Source organism: Dermacentor andersoni, chromosome 3 (genome assembly GCF_023375885.2).
Source record: "Dermacentor andersoni chromosome 3, qqDerAnde1_hic_scaffold, whole genome shotgun sequence".
Lineage (NCBI taxonomy): Eukaryota > Metazoa > Arthropoda > Arachnida > Ixodida > Ixodidae > Dermacentor > Dermacentor andersoni.
The window spans coordinates 84,920,890-84,942,909 of NC_092816.1; the positions used below are offsets into that span (position 1 = coordinate 84,920,890).

The 22,020-nt window shown below is 40.8% G+C and overlaps 1 protein-coding gene across 3 annotated transcripts in view; it reads right to left on the reverse strand.

Moving 5' to 3' along the window:
• Positions 1–381: 381 nt before the first annotated feature.
• The window catches only part of LOC126544040 (ceramide-1-phosphate transfer protein), a 40,840-nt gene continuing 19,201 nt past the window's right edge, over positions 382–22,020 (reverse strand). For all 3 annotated transcript variants that reach the window (XM_055061233.2, XM_050191233.3, XM_072287239.1), the window contains one exon: positions 382–6,787. In XM_055061233.2, the coding sequence (XP_054917208.1) occupies positions 6,653–6,787 (135 nt within the window). In that variant the 3' untranslated portion in view covers positions 382–6,652. The remainder of the gene's footprint in view (positions 6,788–22,020) is intronic.

Sequence of the window (22,020 nt, forward strand, 5' to 3'; positions counted from 1 at the left end):
CACCTTTTCTCTCTCAAAGAGACAGCCCCACATATGACCCTTATAGGCAGGCTCCATCACGGCGATTACAGGTGCTCAGGAATATCTTTCTTTTTTTTTTTTTTAATGCCGGGGATTTCATGAATATGAAGAAAAGAGCAAGCACTCCTTTGAACGAAACTGCAGGCATCTTGCTGCGGGAATGTTAGACCCAGATATTCTTGACAATGTTATCTGGTAAACCCGACGTAAAACTAGCTTCTTGTATTTAATATGTTCAAATTTCGAGAGTTGTTGCAAGGACTCTTTTCTAGGACAGTTTTTGAAACATGGTGAATGCACTTGCTTAGTAACTGTCCTGGATATCTCAGCCAAGCACCAAATGACAAATATGCACAGCTCTCCAGAACCATCTTTTTTTAATATTTATTTTCTAAAAGTGTATATATAAAGTTTTCTTATAAAAATACAAAAGCAGTTACTATACAAAATAGACATAATGCACAACCACTAATACAAAGCTGGAAAAGATTGTGTACAAACAAGCCATCCACTTTAACAATTATGTCAATTACAACGGGAAATGTGAATGCAGCAGATAAGACATCTGATCTGCTGAATGCATGTTGATGCCACTGATCTCCAGTGTTTTTTTTTTGTTTTGTAACACTTATACACTAAGCAAACTAATTTATAAATGACATGAGCACATTTACCTTTCCCCTAAATATATATTTCACAGTGCAATGCTAGCCTCAGTTAGCTTATGTAGCATTACACCAATCCCACTTCTCCAATTGGCAAGCATACCACTGACAATGTATGATTACCTGAATGCAAACCATCTATACAAAACACACAGCTAATTTTTGCCACGAATGTAATTGAGCCACCTAAATTTATGTTTTGGAAACGTCACATAAAAAAAAACAGAAGTCATGGACTACTCTCGCCCTCTACAGGCATTCAAAACACTATAAAATCTCATAGTGCCCTTTGATTAGGCTGACAAAATTAGTGAAACATCGTGCCAACAACAGGCCAGATTAAGGTAGTACTCATCAGCAAAAGTTCAATGATAAGTTACAACCTATCTGTGTTGGCCATCGACATTTTCTATCCCTTGAAGTCGGCCTTTGCATACCCCTGTTACAAATAATGTGCAAAGGTTCTCTATCAGAAAACATGCTCAGTAGTGCTAAAGCTGCATGTAAAGCTGAATTGTGTGACATTTGACTGCAGCTGAATAGAGAAAAACGAAACACAAATACAAACTTCATGTTGACATCAGATCACCTGCCAACATGCACAATGAAAGGTAAAAAGCAAAACATGTCAACAATGACACTGCATAGCATATGTAATCACACTGCTGAAATGACCATTAGAAGTATTACTAACATGGGATCACTCAATTCACAGTAATATATTTAATAAAACATAACTTCAAATGGCAGAAAGTACCCTGCTCGGTGATAATTGACTGTCAAATGCTAAGTGCAGTTTGACTAGAGCTCCACAGGCAAGGTGCAGTGACAGTCATGGTTGTCAAAAAGAATGCTTCCAAACTGCAGTAAGCACAGTAGAAATCTGTTTTCAACATTACCCATTAAAAAACTCGGCACACAGTTCAGAGAGCAAAAAGAAAGGTGGGGAGGGGGGAGGGTCATGGACAAGACTTTTGCCAAACAGTGAAGCACATCTGCAATTTGCTGCAATGCAGGGGGAGATCCCCCCGAAATCTTTAACAACATTGTAATTGTGCACATTAATCATCCAACGAATGACGAGTGCCATTTAGTGACGAGAGAATATTAGGTGAAGTTGACAAAGGAAATTGTATAGACTTCAGTTAATTCAAATTTTCGGTTAATTCAATCCTGAACGAAGGTCCCAACCAGCACCCATGCATTTCTATGGGTCTAAACTTGCATTATTTCAGTCCTATAATTGGCCTTCGACGAATAATTCAAACATGACTAATCAGCCCTAGACAGATTTTCACAGAACAACCATAGCTCAATATGTATGATTACGCTACTTGTCTGATTCTAATGCGTGCCTTATGTTTTCCAGGAAAATTGGGCCAAAAGTTACCCACGTGGTGCAATAGAATACGAAACAAAAACAGATTTGGTATGCTTTACCGCATAACTGAAATGTAATGCGGCAAAGCAGACTTTAGAAAACTGGCCGCCATTGTGCAATAAGCCCTTGCCCCTTCCTCTTGCTAAAAAATTAGGTGCGCGTTTGATTTCTACATTGTTTAAGATCTTCAATGTTATTTCTACATTAGTTTCCTACTTTGGACAGATAAAAAGTGGGCGCGCGTTTGATTCGAGGGTGTGTCTGGATTTTGGCAAATACTGTCGGTCCAGTTAGGCGTTTTTTCTGCATCTCGTTTAATTCGACCCGCCAGATAATGGGATAAATTTTGTCGGTCCCGTCAAGGTCGAATTAACGGAAGTCGACTATACTGCTACACTCAGCAGCAGCTCTGTTGTGTGCAGTTGGTTGTCAAAAATTACAATAATAAATATTGCTCTCACTGCCTAGTCTTGCAAATCTTGTTCGTCTACTCTTTGGCAAAAAGCCTAGATCTGTACATGTTAATGGTTACAGAGTCATAAACAGCAAACAGCTTCTCTACCATGCTCTTCAATTCTACGAAATCAAGTTCCAATCATGTGCAATCTCATGTAAAACCTACCCAATCGTGCACTACTGTATGAGGAGTTAAAGTTGTGGTGCTCCAGTAAAAGATGTAACATTACTGTTGCCACTTTACCTTACAGCATTTTTTGACAGAAATGTTTTTACGTGTCTATAAGCAGTTTAAAGCCCGAAATATTCAGCAAGGAATTATGCTCCCAGCATGCTCCCCTAACTTATACCTTCCCATCCTGTTTCTATAGCAGGAAATGAAATGAACCAATCTTGAAGGCAGTGCACTCAGCTATAGTAATCACGTACACAGGTGTGCAGACCGGAAAGTCGTGTGATGCAACCTTAAGAGCTATCGACTGTGAAAAATAATTGATTACAGCCAGTGCATCACGTCATCCAGTCCTTTTCTTCCCTTTCAAATACATATGCAGTGTGACATGGCACATTATTGTTTGTTAGTTGCTGAGACATGAAAACTTCCTGAGAATCACTCTGAATTCGGCCCCAGGTGCAAAGCATATCACATGAAAGAATCATGAAAAAAAGAAAGGATACAAAGTTAAAATCCCGTTAATGTGATTGCAAGTGAAGAGAAGAAATAAGTGCAGAGTTCATTCTCAGGCTACTGTAATGGAGGAGAAACTAAACTGCATGCGTGTTGGGCTTGCTTACAATGCTTTACTGCACTTTCTGAAACAGCAATGCGTGTTTATCTTCTTGTACGGCTTGGGACCATATTGACACACTTGTGCATGCATATCATAAAAGTGTTTCAGCTGCATGGCATGAAACAATTCTTGAAATTAGCAATCAAGATTTTTTAGCTGCAAATGGCAAGTGCTGAAGCTTAGTACACTTGGGGCAAGAATACTTGCCATGGTTACCAAACCCAAGCAACAGTAACATAATTGTAAAACAATCCACAAAAAGTGAACAATTGTACACCAAAACAACAAAGGTGAACATTTCATCGGCTAACACAAAAGTTTCAATGTGCGTTGTACATGACGCAAGAGGAGGTATGAGCAAAAAGGAGACGCATAACAACTGCCGCCTGCTTTCAAAAATATAATATGTAGATCCATGAAAGATTTAAACAAAACTGCACAGCCTCAGTGATAGATGTGGAATACAAGATGCAATGAAGAGTGTGGATGCAAATTTTATTTGCAATTAGGTTAAAAGCACTATCCAGTCCTTACAGACCCTATTCAACAAGCATCAAAATAAGAAGCTTGCATGACAGTGTACGCAGACCCAGTAACGCCAATCAAAAGAGACATTCCATAGCCCAGCTCAACCTATTAAGTTTTCTACAAAAGTTGCTAGAGTTCCCTAAGGGAGTTGCACGCATGGTGGTTCAGCCTGCACGGGAATGATGGTTAGGGCAGGGATTTGCCTAAACTTCACATCTCTTGCCTTAAACAGCTTTGTGACTTTGAAAATCGTTCATTATCAACCATACATTGCATTACAAATGGAAAAATTGCCAATCCTGCATGTGGACGATTGCCTTCTGCATTTGGAAATGCAGGATTGCTTTAACATTTTGGCCAGTAAAGGCACATAAAGCACAGTAAATAAAGTCACAAAAAGGTATGAAGCCACAAGCACAGAGATCAGACAAATCCATGCAGGAAATTTATGCAGGAAACCCTAAGGCAATCCTACTAGCAATCCCTACAACATAGCAGGTTGATATGCCATACGGAATGCCATGTACATGGAGTATGAAACCAGTTCTGCACTTCCACTTGCAGCTTACACAAAGTGTGCTAAATTTCTCATAACTTGCGCACACGCACATTATATAATGCGCAGGAGCTGACGATTTGCCTTTCTATGTAAGTTTTGTTCCTTTCAGACATTAGCTTGCAAAAGGCCACAGCAAGAAATTCCCCTTCCTACATCCATTATTTACAAGATTTCTCAGTTTATGCTCATAGTGGAGAAGATTAAATATGTCCTATTTGGGTAACATGATTCTGACGTTTCTCTCAATGTTTTACGAATTGTTACAACCTCAAAAGGCACCAACAAGGTTCTACTGCATTTAAAAATAATTAGTTGAAGATAAATTTATTGCTGTAAGCGAACACTTACAGCTCTATGCTAAAAACAGTGCAGAAAATGGTTAAGTTACATGAAAGTCACAAGGCAAAGACTGACAGACAAACGCTTTTATAGCTGAGTCTTACTGATGGCTTATGAACAAGTCTTCCATCATGTGACAACACCTTTCAGTACTGTAAATTAAAGTGACATTGTGCAATCATCCAACCCTAATGTGTACAAAGGTTCAGTCACAAGGAGTTTTGATGTCGCTGCATATGGTCAGGTATAATTGAGCTTCTTTTTTGTGTTTGTAAAGGTATAATGGTTGTCACAGTTCATCTAGTTGAAGTTGATGGCATGATTCGTTTGTTCTTTAAATCTTACTAAGGGAAAAAAAAGGCAACAAAGCCATTATCGAGGAGTCACAAACACCACTTCATTCACTTTCTAAAGGTGTCAAATGTCTATCACACAAAACTATCTTTGTTATTGTCATAACTTTCTTCCCTGCTAAGCAAAATGATCTGAATACATATTTCATAGAAATTCATTTAACTGCTGCATTGAACTTGCATGATCAGCACGCAGGCCTCTCGCTGCTGCACTACTGTGATCTTCAAGATCCATCACTCACTGTGACACAGAATCAACAGAATCAAAGGAAAAGAAGTACTTCGATAATAGATTACTTGCCCTGCATAAATTACAAGGCAATACGCTGCCATCTTCGACGCTGACATCAACATGGACAAGACTTGGTGCTGCAATGCAATGTCACATCATTCTACCTTGAGAAGTAGCACATTCAAGTAAACATAGAATACTTCAGTATGTTAATGAGCAATGGCACATTTACGTGCCTTCTATCCTGACTCACATTAGAAACAAAGCCTTGCATTTCGCTACATTTAGCCACTATTGCTTTGCCTGATCAGCAATTACACCATAAGCAGCTGCGGAGTTGACTCTAAACTTAAGTGTCCTGCAACATACCACGCAACTACATAAGGTCTACTGAGCTCGGCCTATTACATGAGTGAATCAGCCTATGCAGGATTTAACTTGACTAATATAGTCAAGTCTCGTTAATAAAGAAGTCACATCTGACACTTAAATACTTTCGTTATATCCAATATTTGTTATAAGCATATATTTCTTAGATGCTGATAGGTGACAAACATTTTATATTCATGTTGTTATATCTTATAAATCATTATTTCCAGGTTTGACATCATAGCAAAGCCTCACTGCCAACTTCTTGTTCACATACTTTCTCAGTTTATATGCTAACAGTAAGGTATGCTGAAAATAACCCCGTTCGGGCTATACACTTAGAACGTTTAACCAGACAGCATATTTTCTTCCATATCTTCTCTCTTCAACCATAATGGCACAAAAGAGATTAAGCTCTACTCTAAGACTGCTCTCACTAGAACATTGACTTCCCGGCTGTAGGCCTCACACACACTTATAAACTGTCCGAAGACCACGTTGCAATAAAATCATGAGCATAGTGCTTCATTTTCGAAAAGAAATATCATGAATTAAATCTGAAATCGAAACTTAAACATAATTGCTAAACAAGATATCTATACATTACTGCAGCTCAAGCTGGCACTTGAAATAGTAACTACTGCCAACTTCATAAGTTGTTATTAAAGACTAAATTTTCACCTCTCAGGTGTCAGACACCCACACAGAGAACTTGCATTCACTCTTCACTGAGAGGCCAGTCATGGCAGCTCGAATGAGGCAGCACGGTGTACATGCAAACACATTTAAAACACTGTTGCCTGGCAACAACAACAAAAAAATAAAGCTTTGTTCTACCAAGAGCAGTGATGTTCGGCAGTTTGCAGAGAACACTCTTGTTCAGAGGGCCATTCAAAAACTGTCTTCACACGGGGGGGGGGGGGGGCCACCGCTCTCGCGCACATGGTCAGATGGAGCGTTAAGGAAGATTAAGAAGGTTCTTCTGTTCGTAGACAGTCTGCGTAAAGTTGTACACTTTGTAGGCTTCCTCAGAGACAGACGACACCAGTTGCCGCAGGTCTTTCTTCTCATCGGGCAATGCCTTTGCAAAAATCTGCAAACATATGCATACCTTGGTGAAAATACCGCCGAGAAAGCAAATACTACCGCTGAAAGCCAATGTTACAAGAAATGACGCCAAAGCACATCGTTGCTGACAACTATTTGCAAGTAAACAGCAGTTAAGAAGAAGCTTTAGCTCGAGTCCAACTCTGATGCTGCGTATTCAAATACATGTAAAATGAAGAAACACTTTTCTGGGATAACCACTGAGCCAACTTTAATAAAATTTGTTGCATTTGAGAGAGAAAGTTGAATTCTAGTGACTGCTGGAAGCAAAATTCCGATCTAAAGCCTGAATTTTTAAAAGCAATTATCCAGAATCGGTGAGTTTGAAAAAAATAGAAGTGCTAAGTATACAAGTTCACAGGTCTGCACCAAGAACAAATATTGCAGTTCTGTAAACTGCATCCATTAGAGCATCCTAAGTGGACAAATTTGATATATCAACTTGTACCTTACATGAATTTGTTACATTGATTACGAGGGTTCTGCAAAAGTACTACTCAAATATTAGTAGTACATTTGAGAGCCATGTATAATACATCCATATTTTTCTGCTTTAGTATACTATAAGATACAATTTCCATAACAGGGATATTATTTTCCATTGCTGAGTTAGAGCTGTAAACTTTATAGTTTCGTTTTCTGAGAATTTGCGATTTTCGACAATATCTATTAAAACATTGATGACCTAAATAAAAAATTTGCTGCCAACAGTGACTAGATTTTTAACCATTCCTTTTAAATGCAACAAACCTTGTCAAATTTGGTTCAGCCGTTGCCAAGAAAAACGATTCCTCCTTTTGCACATATTTAGATAGGAGCCCCTGAGGCAAAGCTTCCTCTTATGCTTTAGCTCGGAAGCTTCTATATAAGTACATGAGAACGAAGAAATTGTTTTGATTGGAAACCACTTAACCGATTTCAACTAGGCTTGTTTCACTTATAGAACTTAAGATCTAGTAATTGAGGAAGTTTATTTTCAATTTGTGCTATCAATATTTTTTTTATTAATGCAAAATTTTGAATAACTCAAGTACTCAATTTTGAACACTTTAACTCAATAACAAATAATGATATCACAATTCTGTAAACTGTACATACTCTTTAAGAAGCAGAAACAAATGCACTTATTATACACTTCTGAAATATACCAGTCATTTGCAAATAGGACTTTTGCAAAACTCTTGCAAGCATTGTAACCATTTCTTTTAAGCTGTAAATTCATATATCACATTCGTCCATTTGAGATGCTCTAACAAGTGCAGTTTACAGAACTGCAATATCTCTTTTTGGTGCAGTTTGACGAACTTGCATACTTTGTGCTTGTACTTTTTCTTTAAGGTTCCTGATATACAGGTGTACTTGAAAAAAACTTAGACATTCAAACTTGAAATTCTGCTTTTTATAGTTGCTAGAATTCTCTCTCAAATATAACAGATTTCCCTTCCACAGGTCCAGCGGTATTCTTATCAAAGCATTTCTAAATTTCAGATGTATTTCAATAAAGAAATTGGGGTTAGCCTCAAGATATAGGTTGCTTCTTAAAAGGAAGCTCTAGCTTGGGGCCAACTTTGATGCCACCTATTCAAATGCATGTAAAACACAGAAATGTTTTTATGGCAGAACCCACGCACCAATTTGAATAAAACTTGTTACATTTGAGAGAGAAAGTTACCTTGACAGTAGGGAGCAGAACTTTGATTTAGGGCCTGGTATCTTTCACAAATATTGCCAAAAAATTAGTAACATTAAAAAATATAGAAGCATGAAGTATGCAAGCCTGCAACTCTGCACTAAAAACAGATACTGCAGTTCTGTAAATTGAATATGTTAAAGCATCTAGAGCAGACTAATTTGGTACATTAATTTACAGCTTACGTTAATTTGTTACAGTTAGAGGTGGGCGAGCAATAAATTTTTTGAATATGATTATTAAGTATTGAATATCGAATAGTGAACAAGGTTGCATATATCAATGGCAGGAATATTTATTTTGGCATAATTAGGTTTCATACTTGTACTAACTAGTTAAATAACAGACAGCTATCAGAGACAATTAGGATCAGCTTTAGACACGAGGTCACCAATTGTCATTAAAACCAACACGAATAGCCTCTCAACATCCTTAGAGACAGGTTGCAAGCAAGCATTCTAAGAATGAATGGCTGTTGTATATGATTAGCTTTTAAAAACACTAGACAAATGCTTGCCAAAACAAGATCAGAAGTTTTGGAAACAGAATAAAAAAGAAGCTGCTGAAAGACTTGTGTGCCCTAGACACATGTAAAAGGGCCCATTGGAAGGAAAACATCACTGGCTGTAGTTGAGGATTGGTTGTAGCGTAGAAGATAAAACTGCTACATGAATGAACTGCCAAAAACACTAAATTACCAACAAGCTAAAATTACTGGTTGTCATGTAGGCTTCCGCCGAGAAAACAAAAACTAAGCTTGTATTACCCATTTTCTTCTGCATTGCTTCAAACCCTTTAGTCATTGCTTCACTTCTGATAATTTGTGATACTTTGTTCAGCAGTTGGTGAACAGGAACCAGACTAACATTCAGTTTTTGCAAAATATTTGGTTAGTATTTAATATTCAAAAAAAGCAAATATTTCATTTTCAAAAAGGAATAGTTAGTGTGTAATATCCAATTCCTATGCAAAAGTTTGAATATTCACTCACCCCTAGTTGCAATGTTTACAAGGGTTTTACAGAAGCCCTATAGTTACATTATTATGGTATCTTTCAGAGTGGTGTATAACACATCAATGTTGTCCACTTTAGATGTATTATAAGATGCAGTTTCCAGAACTGTGATATTGTTGTTTATGCAGAGTTAGAGATTTGACCGCACTCGCTTCCGTGGTAGCGTGCACACGGCCTGCTACCTTCAAGGTGTGCATGAAAGCGATGCTATCGTCTTTTATGGATCACCACTATCATGTTTCCGATAGCTTTCCATTCGCCCAAGGCAGCCGCACGCAGCACAAGTGCCATGCATACCTGACCAGGTGCTAGTGCCTAAAGTAAAGGAAAGACACGATTCGTGCGTGTTGCTTGCGACAAGGTGCTCTGTGCTGCGCCTTGCTTCATCAAGGAGTACCACACACGCTCTGAAGAAGTAATGGAGACCCCCCCCCCCCCCCCCCGTTTTTCTACATCTCAGACAATGTTACAACTGACTTCCATTACTTCGACTCTAACAGGACCAATGAAATTGACTGAATTATCTGGCAGGTCGAATTATAGAAGCTGAAGAAAAGAATACGAAAGCACCCTTCCGATTCATTTGGCAGTATTTGCCCGAATCTAACGTGCGCCCACTTTCTATGAGTCTGAAGTAGAAAACTAACACAGAAATAACATTAAAACCTCTAAACAAAGTAACTAACACACAGCCGACTTTCTAGCAAGAAAAATGGGCATGATTCTAATATGAGTTGCACAATGCAGGCCGGTTTATTAAAATCAACTTCACCGCACGGTATATTCAAGTCAGCTTTGCCGCAGTACAATACTGTTATGCTGCATAGCATACAAACGCAGCGAAGGCGGTTTTTGTTTCGTATCTTCTTGCACCACGCAGCAAATTTTCGGCACAATTTTCTTAGAGAAGATCATATCATATCATATGTGCTTATCATATTTACATATCATATGCACATATCATATGTGCATATCATATGTACATAAAGCACGTGTTACAATAAGATAAATACTGTAATCAGACCACCTGTCAACTATAGCCCAAAATGGTTACGGTTCCTTGAAAATATTTCTTGGGCTAATTGGTCAAGTTCGAATTATCCGGCCAAGGCCAACTTTAGGATTGAAATAACAAAACTTTAGACACATAGAAATGCGCGGCGCCGGCCGGGACCTCAGGTCAGGATCGAATTAACTGCAAATTTGTATTAACCAGAATGGAATTAATGGAAGTCTACTGCAGGCATTTCTGTGCGTACATACTGTCTGTGGATGAGAAATATTTTTGGGACAACATATTGTTAGCCATAAATTTGTCTGTAGACATTCTTCTCAATCTCTTACTGTATAGTGTGTTAATTTTTTACTGAATTATGAGTTTTCAATCATTTCCTAGTACAGTAAACTGCAATTTAAAGAAGTTGAACATAGGTTCACATGGTTTTTTTTTAATTAATCCCCGGAAAGGCTAAACAAAAATTTTTAAGAAAGCATCCTTTACACAAAAATGCCATTCGTGAAGCCAGACTTCCAGACACCCAAGCAAATTCGGTGAGCTTAAGATGGGAGCAAAAACGCCTAGGCCGCTTAACAGCTTAACATTTAAATGTTCACGTTACACACTCGTAATCATTTTGTGAGTTTATTGCTTAGATTCATAAATGTTATATTAGGCTGCAAAAGTCACACGCATACAATGACAGTCTCAACAAGAAAATCAAAAACAAATGCTATATACATGATAAACAAGGGTCCTTCATTGTAGGGTTTCATATTTATTTTTAATTCAGAAGGTTAAAATCCAGCACTATTTTTAGAGAGAAAAACTGGGGGGGAAATCGGGATTTTTGTTGGCTGATAGCCCACTGTTTGGAATTTTCCTGGTAACTTGCTCAAACAATTAGCACAGGCAAACAACAGCTTTAAACAGCATGACACAAGACACAGCAAAAGAAACACAGGACCGAGCATTGACTAGCAACCAAATGTTTTATTTCCAGGAACAGTTTCAACCAAATGCTTTATTTTAAATGCTTTTTTACCGCTCCTGGAAATAAAGCATCTGGTTGCCAGTCAGTGCTCTCTCCTGTGTTTTTTTTTTGCTGTGTCCCGTGTCGAAATCACAGCAGAAGAATATGAGAGGTTTATGAACTGTCCTAAAAGAGAGCAAAGTCTCGCTAATGTTACGCACTCTCTAGGACAGATGGTACGGGACCGCAGGAGTCATCTTTTGGGGTCCTGCCAACTTGGCATATGTGCATTCAGAAAGCACGCGGAAGTATAGGTAATACAATGCCTTTTGAAGCTTATTATTGTGTATTTCCTTTGTATTTGGGTGCCTGTTATAGACTATTTATGATGAGAAAAATGTTGAGGAGAATGTAGGCGCACGTAAATGGGCGCATACAAATGAGCAGGCGACTGCTCCACTCGGTGGTTCGCAAGATGTTAAATTACCCCTCAAAGGGCAAGCCTGGCAATTTTTCTATGTTAACGGATGTCGATGAAATTCGCTGGGTACATTCCTCTGAACACTTCCGTCATGTCCTCAAAAAAGCCGGTTTGACAGTTGCACAAATTTTTTACAAATGAATTTAATTAATGGACGGTTTGCAAAAAGACTGTTGCACATGCGCAAACACGGCTGCCATGAGCGCCGTCTACATGGTTAGATACGAGAAGCAGACGAACAACCAAAGCAGCCCTAGTGCGTCTTGAGATGCCGGTTTGTGGAGGTTTTGATCGCGGTATTTTCGTAAAAAGGCGGGCTAGTTGTGTTGCGTATTGTGCACAAATTGCTTCCCTAGCAAACGGAGCACGAGTTTATTTCGATTTCCGTCCAAGAACAGCTATTCAGCGAGGAAAGCATGGATAAGTGACGGCTGTAGATGCCATCACAGCACACAACTAGCTCGCTCCTTGCGGAGCCTGTTCTCATTGAGGTACTTGCAGCTACTGAATTGTCATATGCCAGCACCATAAGGTTATTTCAGCCAGCAAGCTTAAATGCAGCCAAATTTTGACGGAATGTGGAAAGTTCAAGATCAATGAGGACGGACAGCGCTTGCGAAAGTGCAGCGGTGTCACTCAGCTGTCGCTGACATGTACTTATGATAAATATTATAAAGTAATGTCGAAAGTGCGTCTCATCTGACAATCAGCGCCCAGTACTACGCCACTGAAGTGATAGAAAAACACCATCCGAGGGCAGTTGGTGTTGCCGACGGGCAGTGCTGAAAGACCACCGTGCGACGAGTTCGCCTGGTTTGCTCTTTTCTGCCGACGGTGTACAGATATCCAAATGTATTTTTCATTTAGCCTCTCAATATTCATACATGCATTAAAGATTTCGCAAAAGAAATATGCGTTCAATTGCTAGCAGAAGCTTCTTTGTAACTGGCGACACCCACGACAAGTGAGCAAGGCCTACCATTTTCATCGGTGGCAGTTAGTGCATACAGTCGAGAGAATGGCGTGCCGTTTGAGACTTTCCCGTATTTACCGTACGTGAAAAAGGACCGTCGTAATAAGACAAACAGCTCCATGAAACTTTGCTTTGTAGCAGATGGGCCGTATTAGTACGGTAAACTCTCCTAGGCGGAGCATCACGCTCGACGCGCTGACTTCGTCGGCAGCCGCCAATCGCTCGAGTCGGTAGGCCTAGCTCCCGGTTGTCGAAGCAGCAGACAACGGCGCTTGCAATGAGAACGAAGCGAGTCATAAAGCGTTTATTCTTGTGAGCATTTTAGCATCTGGACAACTATGTCGTGGTTAAATGAACACAGAGTTAGTTCTCTCTATACTCTGTCGGTAGCAAAGAGAAAATAAGGTGAGCCGCCTTGCACGGTGGCCGCTGTGAGCGGCCCGTCTGCGAAACCAAGTGTGGACACTCGGCGACACATCGGCAGTGCGCTTCGACGATGCGCACTCCACTCTTTGTTAAAGGAGTGCATGTCGCTCACATCAGTCCCATGCTGGCATCAGCAGCCTCAAATATACGATGTATTTAACGTAATCTTCTTCCTTCAGTGCCAAGCCTTGATGAGCCTGACGAATAGTGGCAGTTATAGAAAGCAGGTATTGCCACATGCGATCAGTTTGAATGGTATGCTTCGAGAAGTCGGAGGTCTGTGACATGTAACGAAAACTGGAACAGAGTGACGGCGTCTTCAATTATTTTTGCTGCAGTGAACACACGCGGTTGCCATGGCAGAGGCCAGGCAGAAGCCGAGAAATGAAACTTGCTTTCTAACCAGATGCTCTCGTATGCAGAGCGCTGCAGCTTTGCCAGTTGTGCACCAGATGGCACTCACTAGTTTGCAAACCATCCATTGCCTCGAACACCCCACCTTGCCTTCTCCGCAGTTACAAGCCATATTGTGCATGACGTCAGGAGTGTTCCATGCAGAGCATGCTGGGATTATGCAGACGACAGTGACGAGAGCGTCGAGGAATCGGCGATCGTGAGCTGGTGCATGGCGTGAGAAGTCGCTGTCGTGAGAGGTTGTGTTTCCTGTAACTTCTGCCCTCGCCATCCGCACACACAGTTTGAGTCAATGCTGATCGCGTTCAGTCGAGGTTAAGCCTATATTTAGTTAGTTAAATGTGGTTTAATGATGCAAAAGCGGCTAAGGCTAAGCTGCGCCAGAGTCCTTCCATGTTTTTCTGGTCACGAAACTCCGCCGTCACGCTATGGGAGATGTTCATATGCTGCCCAAAGGTGCCGCGACGCGGCGCCACTGTGCCACAGAGGGCATCGTTCGCGTACCAAAACGTGTGCGCGGTGCGAGGCGAGCTGAGTGATCGGGTGCGCTCTGTGCATGTGCTGTGCAATTTTTTGAGTGCTGGGCTGTTTAGTTGAAGTGGCAGGGTGGGACAATGATGCTGAACACGTGTTGCAAGTAAAAGCTGAAGAAGTAGAATGGTGGTATCTCTAACAAGCCATTAAAAAAAAAATTGCTGCATTTGGGATGTGGCTACTTGTGTTCGTTTGAGAGTTGTTTTGCCATGTGTTATGAAATGCTTATGCTTCACACTTTCTTGTTTATAGAAACAATCGATTATGCATTCTGTATTAATTGCCATTCGTTTGCTGGTGTTTGTTTCCTGCCCCCCAATACATATCTCTCACGTCTGATGTTATTTCTTTATGCTTATTATATCAATGTCATGCTTTTAACAAACTTCTTGCATTGTGAATGCTGGACCATTCGTGACCGGACGCCTCTGTGCTGTCTGTATTTCCCTCCGCTTATTTTACATGATAAATAAATGATCGTGCTTGTTTGTTGTTTTTGCACCAACATATTCTATTTCTTTTCTTAATCGAATTATAAAGTTTTTAACATATTGCAAATAGTTGCGCCTTAAGAACCAAAATACCTAGTCTCGTCGTTTCTGCGTCGAAACCACGAGCAGCGTGAATAAGTGCTGGGCTTACTGACGCTTCTAAACAACTGCTTGCTAAGGCAATTGCCTAATTAAAATACAGCTAGTTTCAACTGTGCAGGTCCTAACAGTTCACGTTCGCCTTAATCCGTTGCTAAAAGCCGCACCGAAGACATTTAGTAGCGCAGTTTGTCTTGCATTAATCCTACCTAAATCTCATTCAGAAATGGCATCGCTTTGCAGAGAAATCTTAAGCGCACGGAGCAGCTCAATTTCCTTTTCTTTGTCATTAAGTATTCTACGGTAGCAGCCCTTTGCAATAACAATTTCATTCTTTTGATCTCCTTATAAGATACTGCCCACAGTCAGAGTCCTTCTCTGCCACAGTTTACCAGAAAGTGAACAGCTGTGCTCGGCAAACAATCTGGCGCTACGCGCAACAGAGAGTTGGCACTTAAGGGTAAGCGGGGGTGCAACAGCCCATATGTTTGCATCTGGTGATAAGTGGGACCACTGGCGCTTTGTTGCGAATGCGCGGCATTTAATTTCAGGCAAATATTAAAAAGCGGAGCCCACCAAAGTGTTGAGGCGAACGGCGATGATGAAGAAATCTGGACCAAGACCGCCCGGCCGTGTACAGCGGACACATTTCGACGGGGGCAAAATGCAAAACAACCGTTTATTTAAATTTAGGTGCAATTTAAAGACATTTAGTAGCGAGGTTTGTCTTGCATTAATCCTACCCAAATCTCATTCAGAAAGGGCATCGCTTTGCAGACCTTTAGGTGCATTTAAAGACATTTAGTAGCGAAGTTTGTCTTGCATTAATCCTACCTAAATCTCATTCAGACATTTGTTTACATTTATTTAAATTTAGGTGCATTTTAAAGGATCCCAGGTGGTCAAAATTAATCCTCAGTCAACCACTACGGCGTGCCTCATAATCGTATCGCGGTTCTGGCTCTTAAGATCCTAGATTTAAAAAAATTTTTTTGGTCTGAGACCGCTGCAAGCTCCATGTTACGAGCGGCTTTTTTTCATCCCGGGCGCTCGTATCATGGCAGAAGACACGCTCAGGCAGTAATTTAAGCATATTCAATGCTAAAAATAGTTACGTGAAACTAAAGCGACGGTTGAGGAAGTTGAGAAAGCTAGAACACTGAGGCTGCCCCACACACAATCACAGTGGTAGCGGCGTTCGCATGCCCTCTCATGCACGGTTGCGCCTCTAGCGGCGGGCACTGGCTCTATATGAAACTGAGGCGGCAGTTTCGTGACCAGAAAAAAAAAAAATGGAAGGACTCTGGCTGCGCCAAAAACGAGGAGTTTTAAAATCCAGTTTAGCAAGGAAAAGCCTATGTTAATTATATATTATGTAAAAATCCAGTGTCGTCTAGAAATTTATGCACGCCAGATAAATTGGACTAGCGGATCACCACCTAAAATTAAAGCAGGAAGTAAAGGTATGTGTAGTTGATATAAGTTGTGCAAAAGGTTTCGTCTGTGTATTTCAATGTGTGTACATGTCAGTATTATATGCATAACTGTTAGTGGTTCTTGGCATTTCTCACATGTTGGTTTGTCTTCTTTCGTAAGTAAATAATTGTGTGTGAGGTGTGTGTGCCCAATGCGTAGTCGGCATAAAACTGCTTCGAAGAACTGCTCCTGATGATAACATGACTTCCACTCACCGACTATGGGTTTAGTGAGATGTAGCTTGTTGTCGGCATAACGGCCCCATTCTTTTTCCATTTTGATGTTAAGGCTTTTCTAACCACACGGATACTATCTTTATATGGAAGTGTTGTTCAAAATCAAGAAGGGGGCTGACAGATGGAATAGCACACTGTGGTATAAAGTTTGTAAACAGGGATAAGGTGCCTATGAAAGGCTGGGCAACGTTTCGATAGGAGGACCTATCTTCGTCAAAGGTGGCCTCGTCATCCTCGGCATGTTAGTTTTAAAGGTTAAGTGCAGTGATGTCACATGCAGTTTTTGTCGGTGGCAGTTGGTTATAAAGGGAGAGACTTCAGAGGTAATCAGCACTGTCGCCTGACGTCTGTGAGCGTCGTTCCCAAAACGAGGGGACAAGAGCGGGAGAGTGGGAAGGCGGGGAGAAAAGAAAAGAAAAAAAAGGAGAGAAAAAAGAAAATGGGGGAAGGACACCAAGAGGGAAGAAAAGGAAGAACAAGAAAAAAAGAAAAGAAGGGGGCATGGGAGGGCGTTGGGGAAGCGAGAGGTTAGGGAGCATTCAGTGGTGTCGTTGGCAGCATGTTCTTTGTGGCATTAGAAGAGCCGGTCAGGCGATCAGTGCGTGAATAACACAAAAGACCCCCCCCCCCCCCAAAAAAGACGAGTTGAAAGAATGACTTGAGCAGCATAGCAGCAATGCGTTGAGTAATTTTGAAGTAGTTAAAATGGTGACAAGGAGTCTGGGTGCAATGTAAATGGAAGGCAGCGGCATGGTCTTTCAAGGGACGTTAGCCCCAGTAGCTCCAACGTAGGTGTTGTTACGGCGGCATACAGAAATAGCGATACCCTGTGTGGCTGAGACGGCGAAAAATTTATACCGTCTGGGACTTCGGAGTGTGTTGGTGAGAGTGTTTCAAAAAACATATAATAAAAAACAGACAAAAAAGGAGAAAAGAGGTGGGGAACCGAAACCGGAATAACGAATAGGAAGGTGACGTGCGCAGAAGCGGGCGGGGGAAGGTGTATATGGAAAAAGGGGGACGTACAGTTGATATAAACAAATATGAAAGCGTATATCAAATTGAGCAGTAGGCAGGAAAAAAATTTTTTAAATGCAGGAATAGGCGAGGTTAAGAATTAAGGTTAGCTGGTGGCATAATGTGTTTTGTATCTTGGTTGATGATATGAGAATTTCAGATTTAAGTTACCGCTTTTAAAGATTCTAAGTTGCCACGTGCCAAATTGATTCCCGTCAGGTGTAGGCAATTAAACTTGTGTATGAGGTATGATTCCGTATATTTCCTCTCACGAAGTGAATGGAAATCTGTTTGTAGTATACAGAGCCTTGCTTTTGTCAAATATATGACCATGTTCATTAAAGTGGCTGGCTACTGCTTTAGGTAAATTGTGTTTTGTATCTGCACGGTGACCATTGAGTCTTGTATGAATTTGCTGTCCAGTCTCACGTATGTATGGTTCGCTACAAGCGGCGCAGTCCAAACAGTAGACTACGTTGCTTGATGTGCAGGTGAAACTGGAAGTTACCTAATGTGAGTAATTCGACGCTGTACTTTTTACTGTAGTTGTAGATTGAATAACTTTACATGTAGAGCACCTGGGGCGGCCACAGGGACCGGTTCCCAACTTCGTCTTTGTTCCTTAGTTTGGCATGACAAGAATGTCTTTAAAAATTAGTGTTGCGTCTGTAGGATACTCTGGGTGGGTCGGGAAAAATCTTAAGTTTCTGGTTGCTGGTGAGAATTGGGTAGTATTTACTGAGGATGCTGTTCACGTTTGGGAGTGGGCTTGAGAATTTAATAGTTAGAAGAGGCGTTGTTATTCTTGTGATCCTACAGCGGTGCTTAAGAACCTCAGCTCGATCAAGTTTGGTTGTATCGGTGTAGGCTTTTTGAAAGGCACTGTTTAGGTGGTTCCTGTTTGATAGCGTTTCTTTAAGGTGATCGAGTCTATCTATGTAGTCTTGGTTTTCAACACAACTGCGACGTAGTCGTGTGGCTTGGCCTTTTAAAGATGCCTTGTTCGCAATGCCTCGGATGGTGGCTCGTATACTCTAGGTATTGTAGTTTGTCGAAAGGTTTCCTATACAGCTTGTCTTTAGCTCCCCATTGTCAATTTATATTGTTGTGTCCAGAAAGTTTATGCGCTCAGTTGAGGATTCTGATGTGAATTTTATTGTTGGATGAAAAGAGTTTAGGAATGCTACATATTTATCTGCACTGTCTTGACCATATTATGAATATGTCGTCTATGTATCGTAGGTATGTGTGGGGCTTGTCAGTGCAGCGCGATAGGAAATCTGTTTCTAAAATCCCCATACATATGTTCGCGTAGGTTGGTGCAAAAGGCGTACCCGTGTATCTAGGTAGTAACTCTCCTCAAGTTTGAAGTAGTTATATGTTAGAACTAATTCAAGGAGAGACAGGTAGACTTCAGTAGAGTGTTGTGCATTGTGTTTAGACAGCATTTGTTTTATCGAAGATAAACTATCAGGGATTGGAATGTTGGTGTACAGGGCCGTTACGTCTAGTGTTGCGAGAATTATGTTGTGGGGTAGTGTGCCTTTAGTATTAATGTCCTTTATAACTCTCAGCAGGTGGTGCATATCTTGTACAAATGACAGAAGTGCTTTTGGCAAGTCACCAAGGAAGCGGTTAAGGAATGTGGAGATGCTCTCTGTCGGGGTGTTGTTTGATACTATCGGGCGACCTGGGATAGTAGCGGTGTATAGTTCAGTGGATGGAATTTTATGAATTTTTGGAAGGAGGTAAAAACGCCCGGCAGTTTTATTGCTTGGTTTAAGAAATTTGTATTCTGATGGTGTTATCAATTCATCAGCCAAAAGTGATTTCAGCCTGTTGGTAATTGTCACTGTGTAGGATAATGTCGGATCGCTATCTAGCTTACGGTAATGTTCTGGGTTGTTTATTGTCTGCAAGCCTCGTGCTTGTATTATTCTACTGGCCAAATAACTATACTTCCAACGTTATCTGCTTCCTTAATAACAATGTCATTCCAACAACTAAGATTTGAAATGATATGACTCTCCGACGCAGTTATGTGTTTAGGTCGCTTAGATGTCTTGGATTGGCTTATAATTCCTTTACAGATAGTCTTAAGGTATATGTCAAGTTCTATGGCTTGCTCTGGTTGGGGAGTCCAAGTGGATTGGGCTCTAAGTGGTGCCGTCCCGGTGTCTGGTGTCTGCGAAAAAGTGTCTGATACGCGTTCGTCGGGAAAATTGTGAGAGGTCCTTGTGAAGCTCGAAATCATTTATTGTGTTGTTCGTGGGAAAAAAGTTTAGGCCCTTGCTGAGTACGCCTATTTCCTTTTTTACTTCATGTTATGGGAATGTCTACAACATAGGATTGGTCTAATTTTTTGGAAGTTTCTGTCACGTCTGGTACTTCTAACTCCGGGTCCCTTTTTTCGGCGTGTGGTGGCTGCTTGCCTGGAAGGTTGTTTTTTACTTAAAGTTTGCTTTTTTCCTTTGTTCTTGAACGAATTTTCTATACTGTTTTTCGTCGTAATGCTCTAAATCTTTCTTCTCATCTGGTGTCAGAGCTATGTTCAGAAGTCTGAAGCTAAAACTTTCGATTTGTTCTTCGCAGTGTTCCGTGAGGATATTCAAAAGTGAAAGTGAGGCATTGTGCAATGTTGTTTGCCCGTTTGCACGATGTTGTGGTGGGAGTGTTCCTAGAGCTGGTACAGCCTTCAGTGTTAGACCTTTAGGGATTATATTTTTCTCTGTGCAGATTGTGTAGGTTTTCAGATGGGAGGTGTAGCTCGAATGTTTTTTGGTAAGTTTTCTAGCCTGTAGGAATTCGGTGCTTTGTGGCAGACAAGAGTTATTGATTTGCGATGTCTGTCATTTATTTGTCTTTTTGCGGATAGATTTGCGTGGGGTGTTTTTCTGTTTGGCAGGTTTATTACAGCATGCCTGCCTTAATTCGAGCTCGGTTTCTGTTTGGCTTTGTGCCTGTGCAGGCAGGCGTGTGGAGGTCTGTGTGAAAACTTCGGTAGTGGATTTTCTGTTGTTTATTACAGTTGTGTCTGTCTGCAATGTGGTTGATGTCGTTTTTGGTGTAGTGTGTGTCTTGTGGCTCTTTTCACATATAAATTGACCTCCCGTACTTGTTAAGCGGCACCATGTTTAGAATGTCTCCTATCAGGGGTTCACACCCAGATTTCAGATGTCGAGCCATCAGTGTGCTTAAGGAATCAGTGTATATGATTGCATTTTTGTGTTTATCAGTGATAATCTTTTTAACAACCCATATAGCGTAAACTTCGGCCATGAAAACAGAGGCATGCTGTGGTAATTGAATATTTGCTTCCCAATTTTCCGTTACAGACCCACACCCACGTGATCTTTTGTTTTAGAGCCATCAGTGTAATATTTCATGTTATTTTGATATTTGTGCTGAAGAGCACGAAATTCTTGTATAATGTGTTCGTGCGGGGTGTGTCTCTTTTCTTTAGAAGTGTTAACTTCCAGTCACATAACTGTGAAATCGTACCACGGGGGCAGCCATTGGGTTTTTTTGGCAATCTGGAGGACATCACGAGGAATGTCAATCTCGACAATATTGCTCATACCGCAGGACAAGCGGCCTAATCATGTTCGGTTTATTTGTATAGTGTAGGCGCGAGCTGCATTGTGTGAGGATGTTGTAGCATATGTGTTGCGGTGATGACTGAATTCTGAGTATATAGGAAAAAATGAGCGATGCTCTGCGCTGCTGCAAGGAGGATTCATTACACTCAACGTATAAACTTTGAATAGGTGATGTTCTGTAGGCACCATTTGCCAGTCGCAGTCCAAGGTTGTGTACTGGATCAAGTTGTCAGATGTAGGACTGTCTGGCTGAGCCGTAAACTATGGAGCCGTAGTCTAAAAGACTACGCACAAGAGACCAGTAAATATGTAAAAGACACGTTTGGTCGGAACCCCTGCGCTTATGAGATAAAACTGAGGATATTCAATGCTTTATTTGCCTTAATCCTTAGTGTATTAATGTGGGCTAGGAAGTTTAGTTTTTTGTTAAAGATTACTCCCAAGAATTTATATTCTTGTTTTACTGGAAGCGCGACATAATTCAATTTTAAAACCGGGTCTAAGTATGATCCTCGTTTTTGTGAGAATAGCACTGTAACAGCTTTTTGAGTAGAGAAGCGGAAGTCATTTTTCACAGCCCACTACATTAGTTTATTATTATCTGGAACTGCCTTTCACATGTTGGTAAGTTTGAGGTGCGGTACGCTATTTGCAGATCATCGATGTATATGTAGTACATAACAGAGGGGGGAATGATTTTGTTAATAGAGTTCATTTTTACTATAAAGAGTGTTGTGCTAAATAAGCAACCTTGTGGCACACCGTTTTCCTGGATAAATGTGCACGAGAGCACGGAGC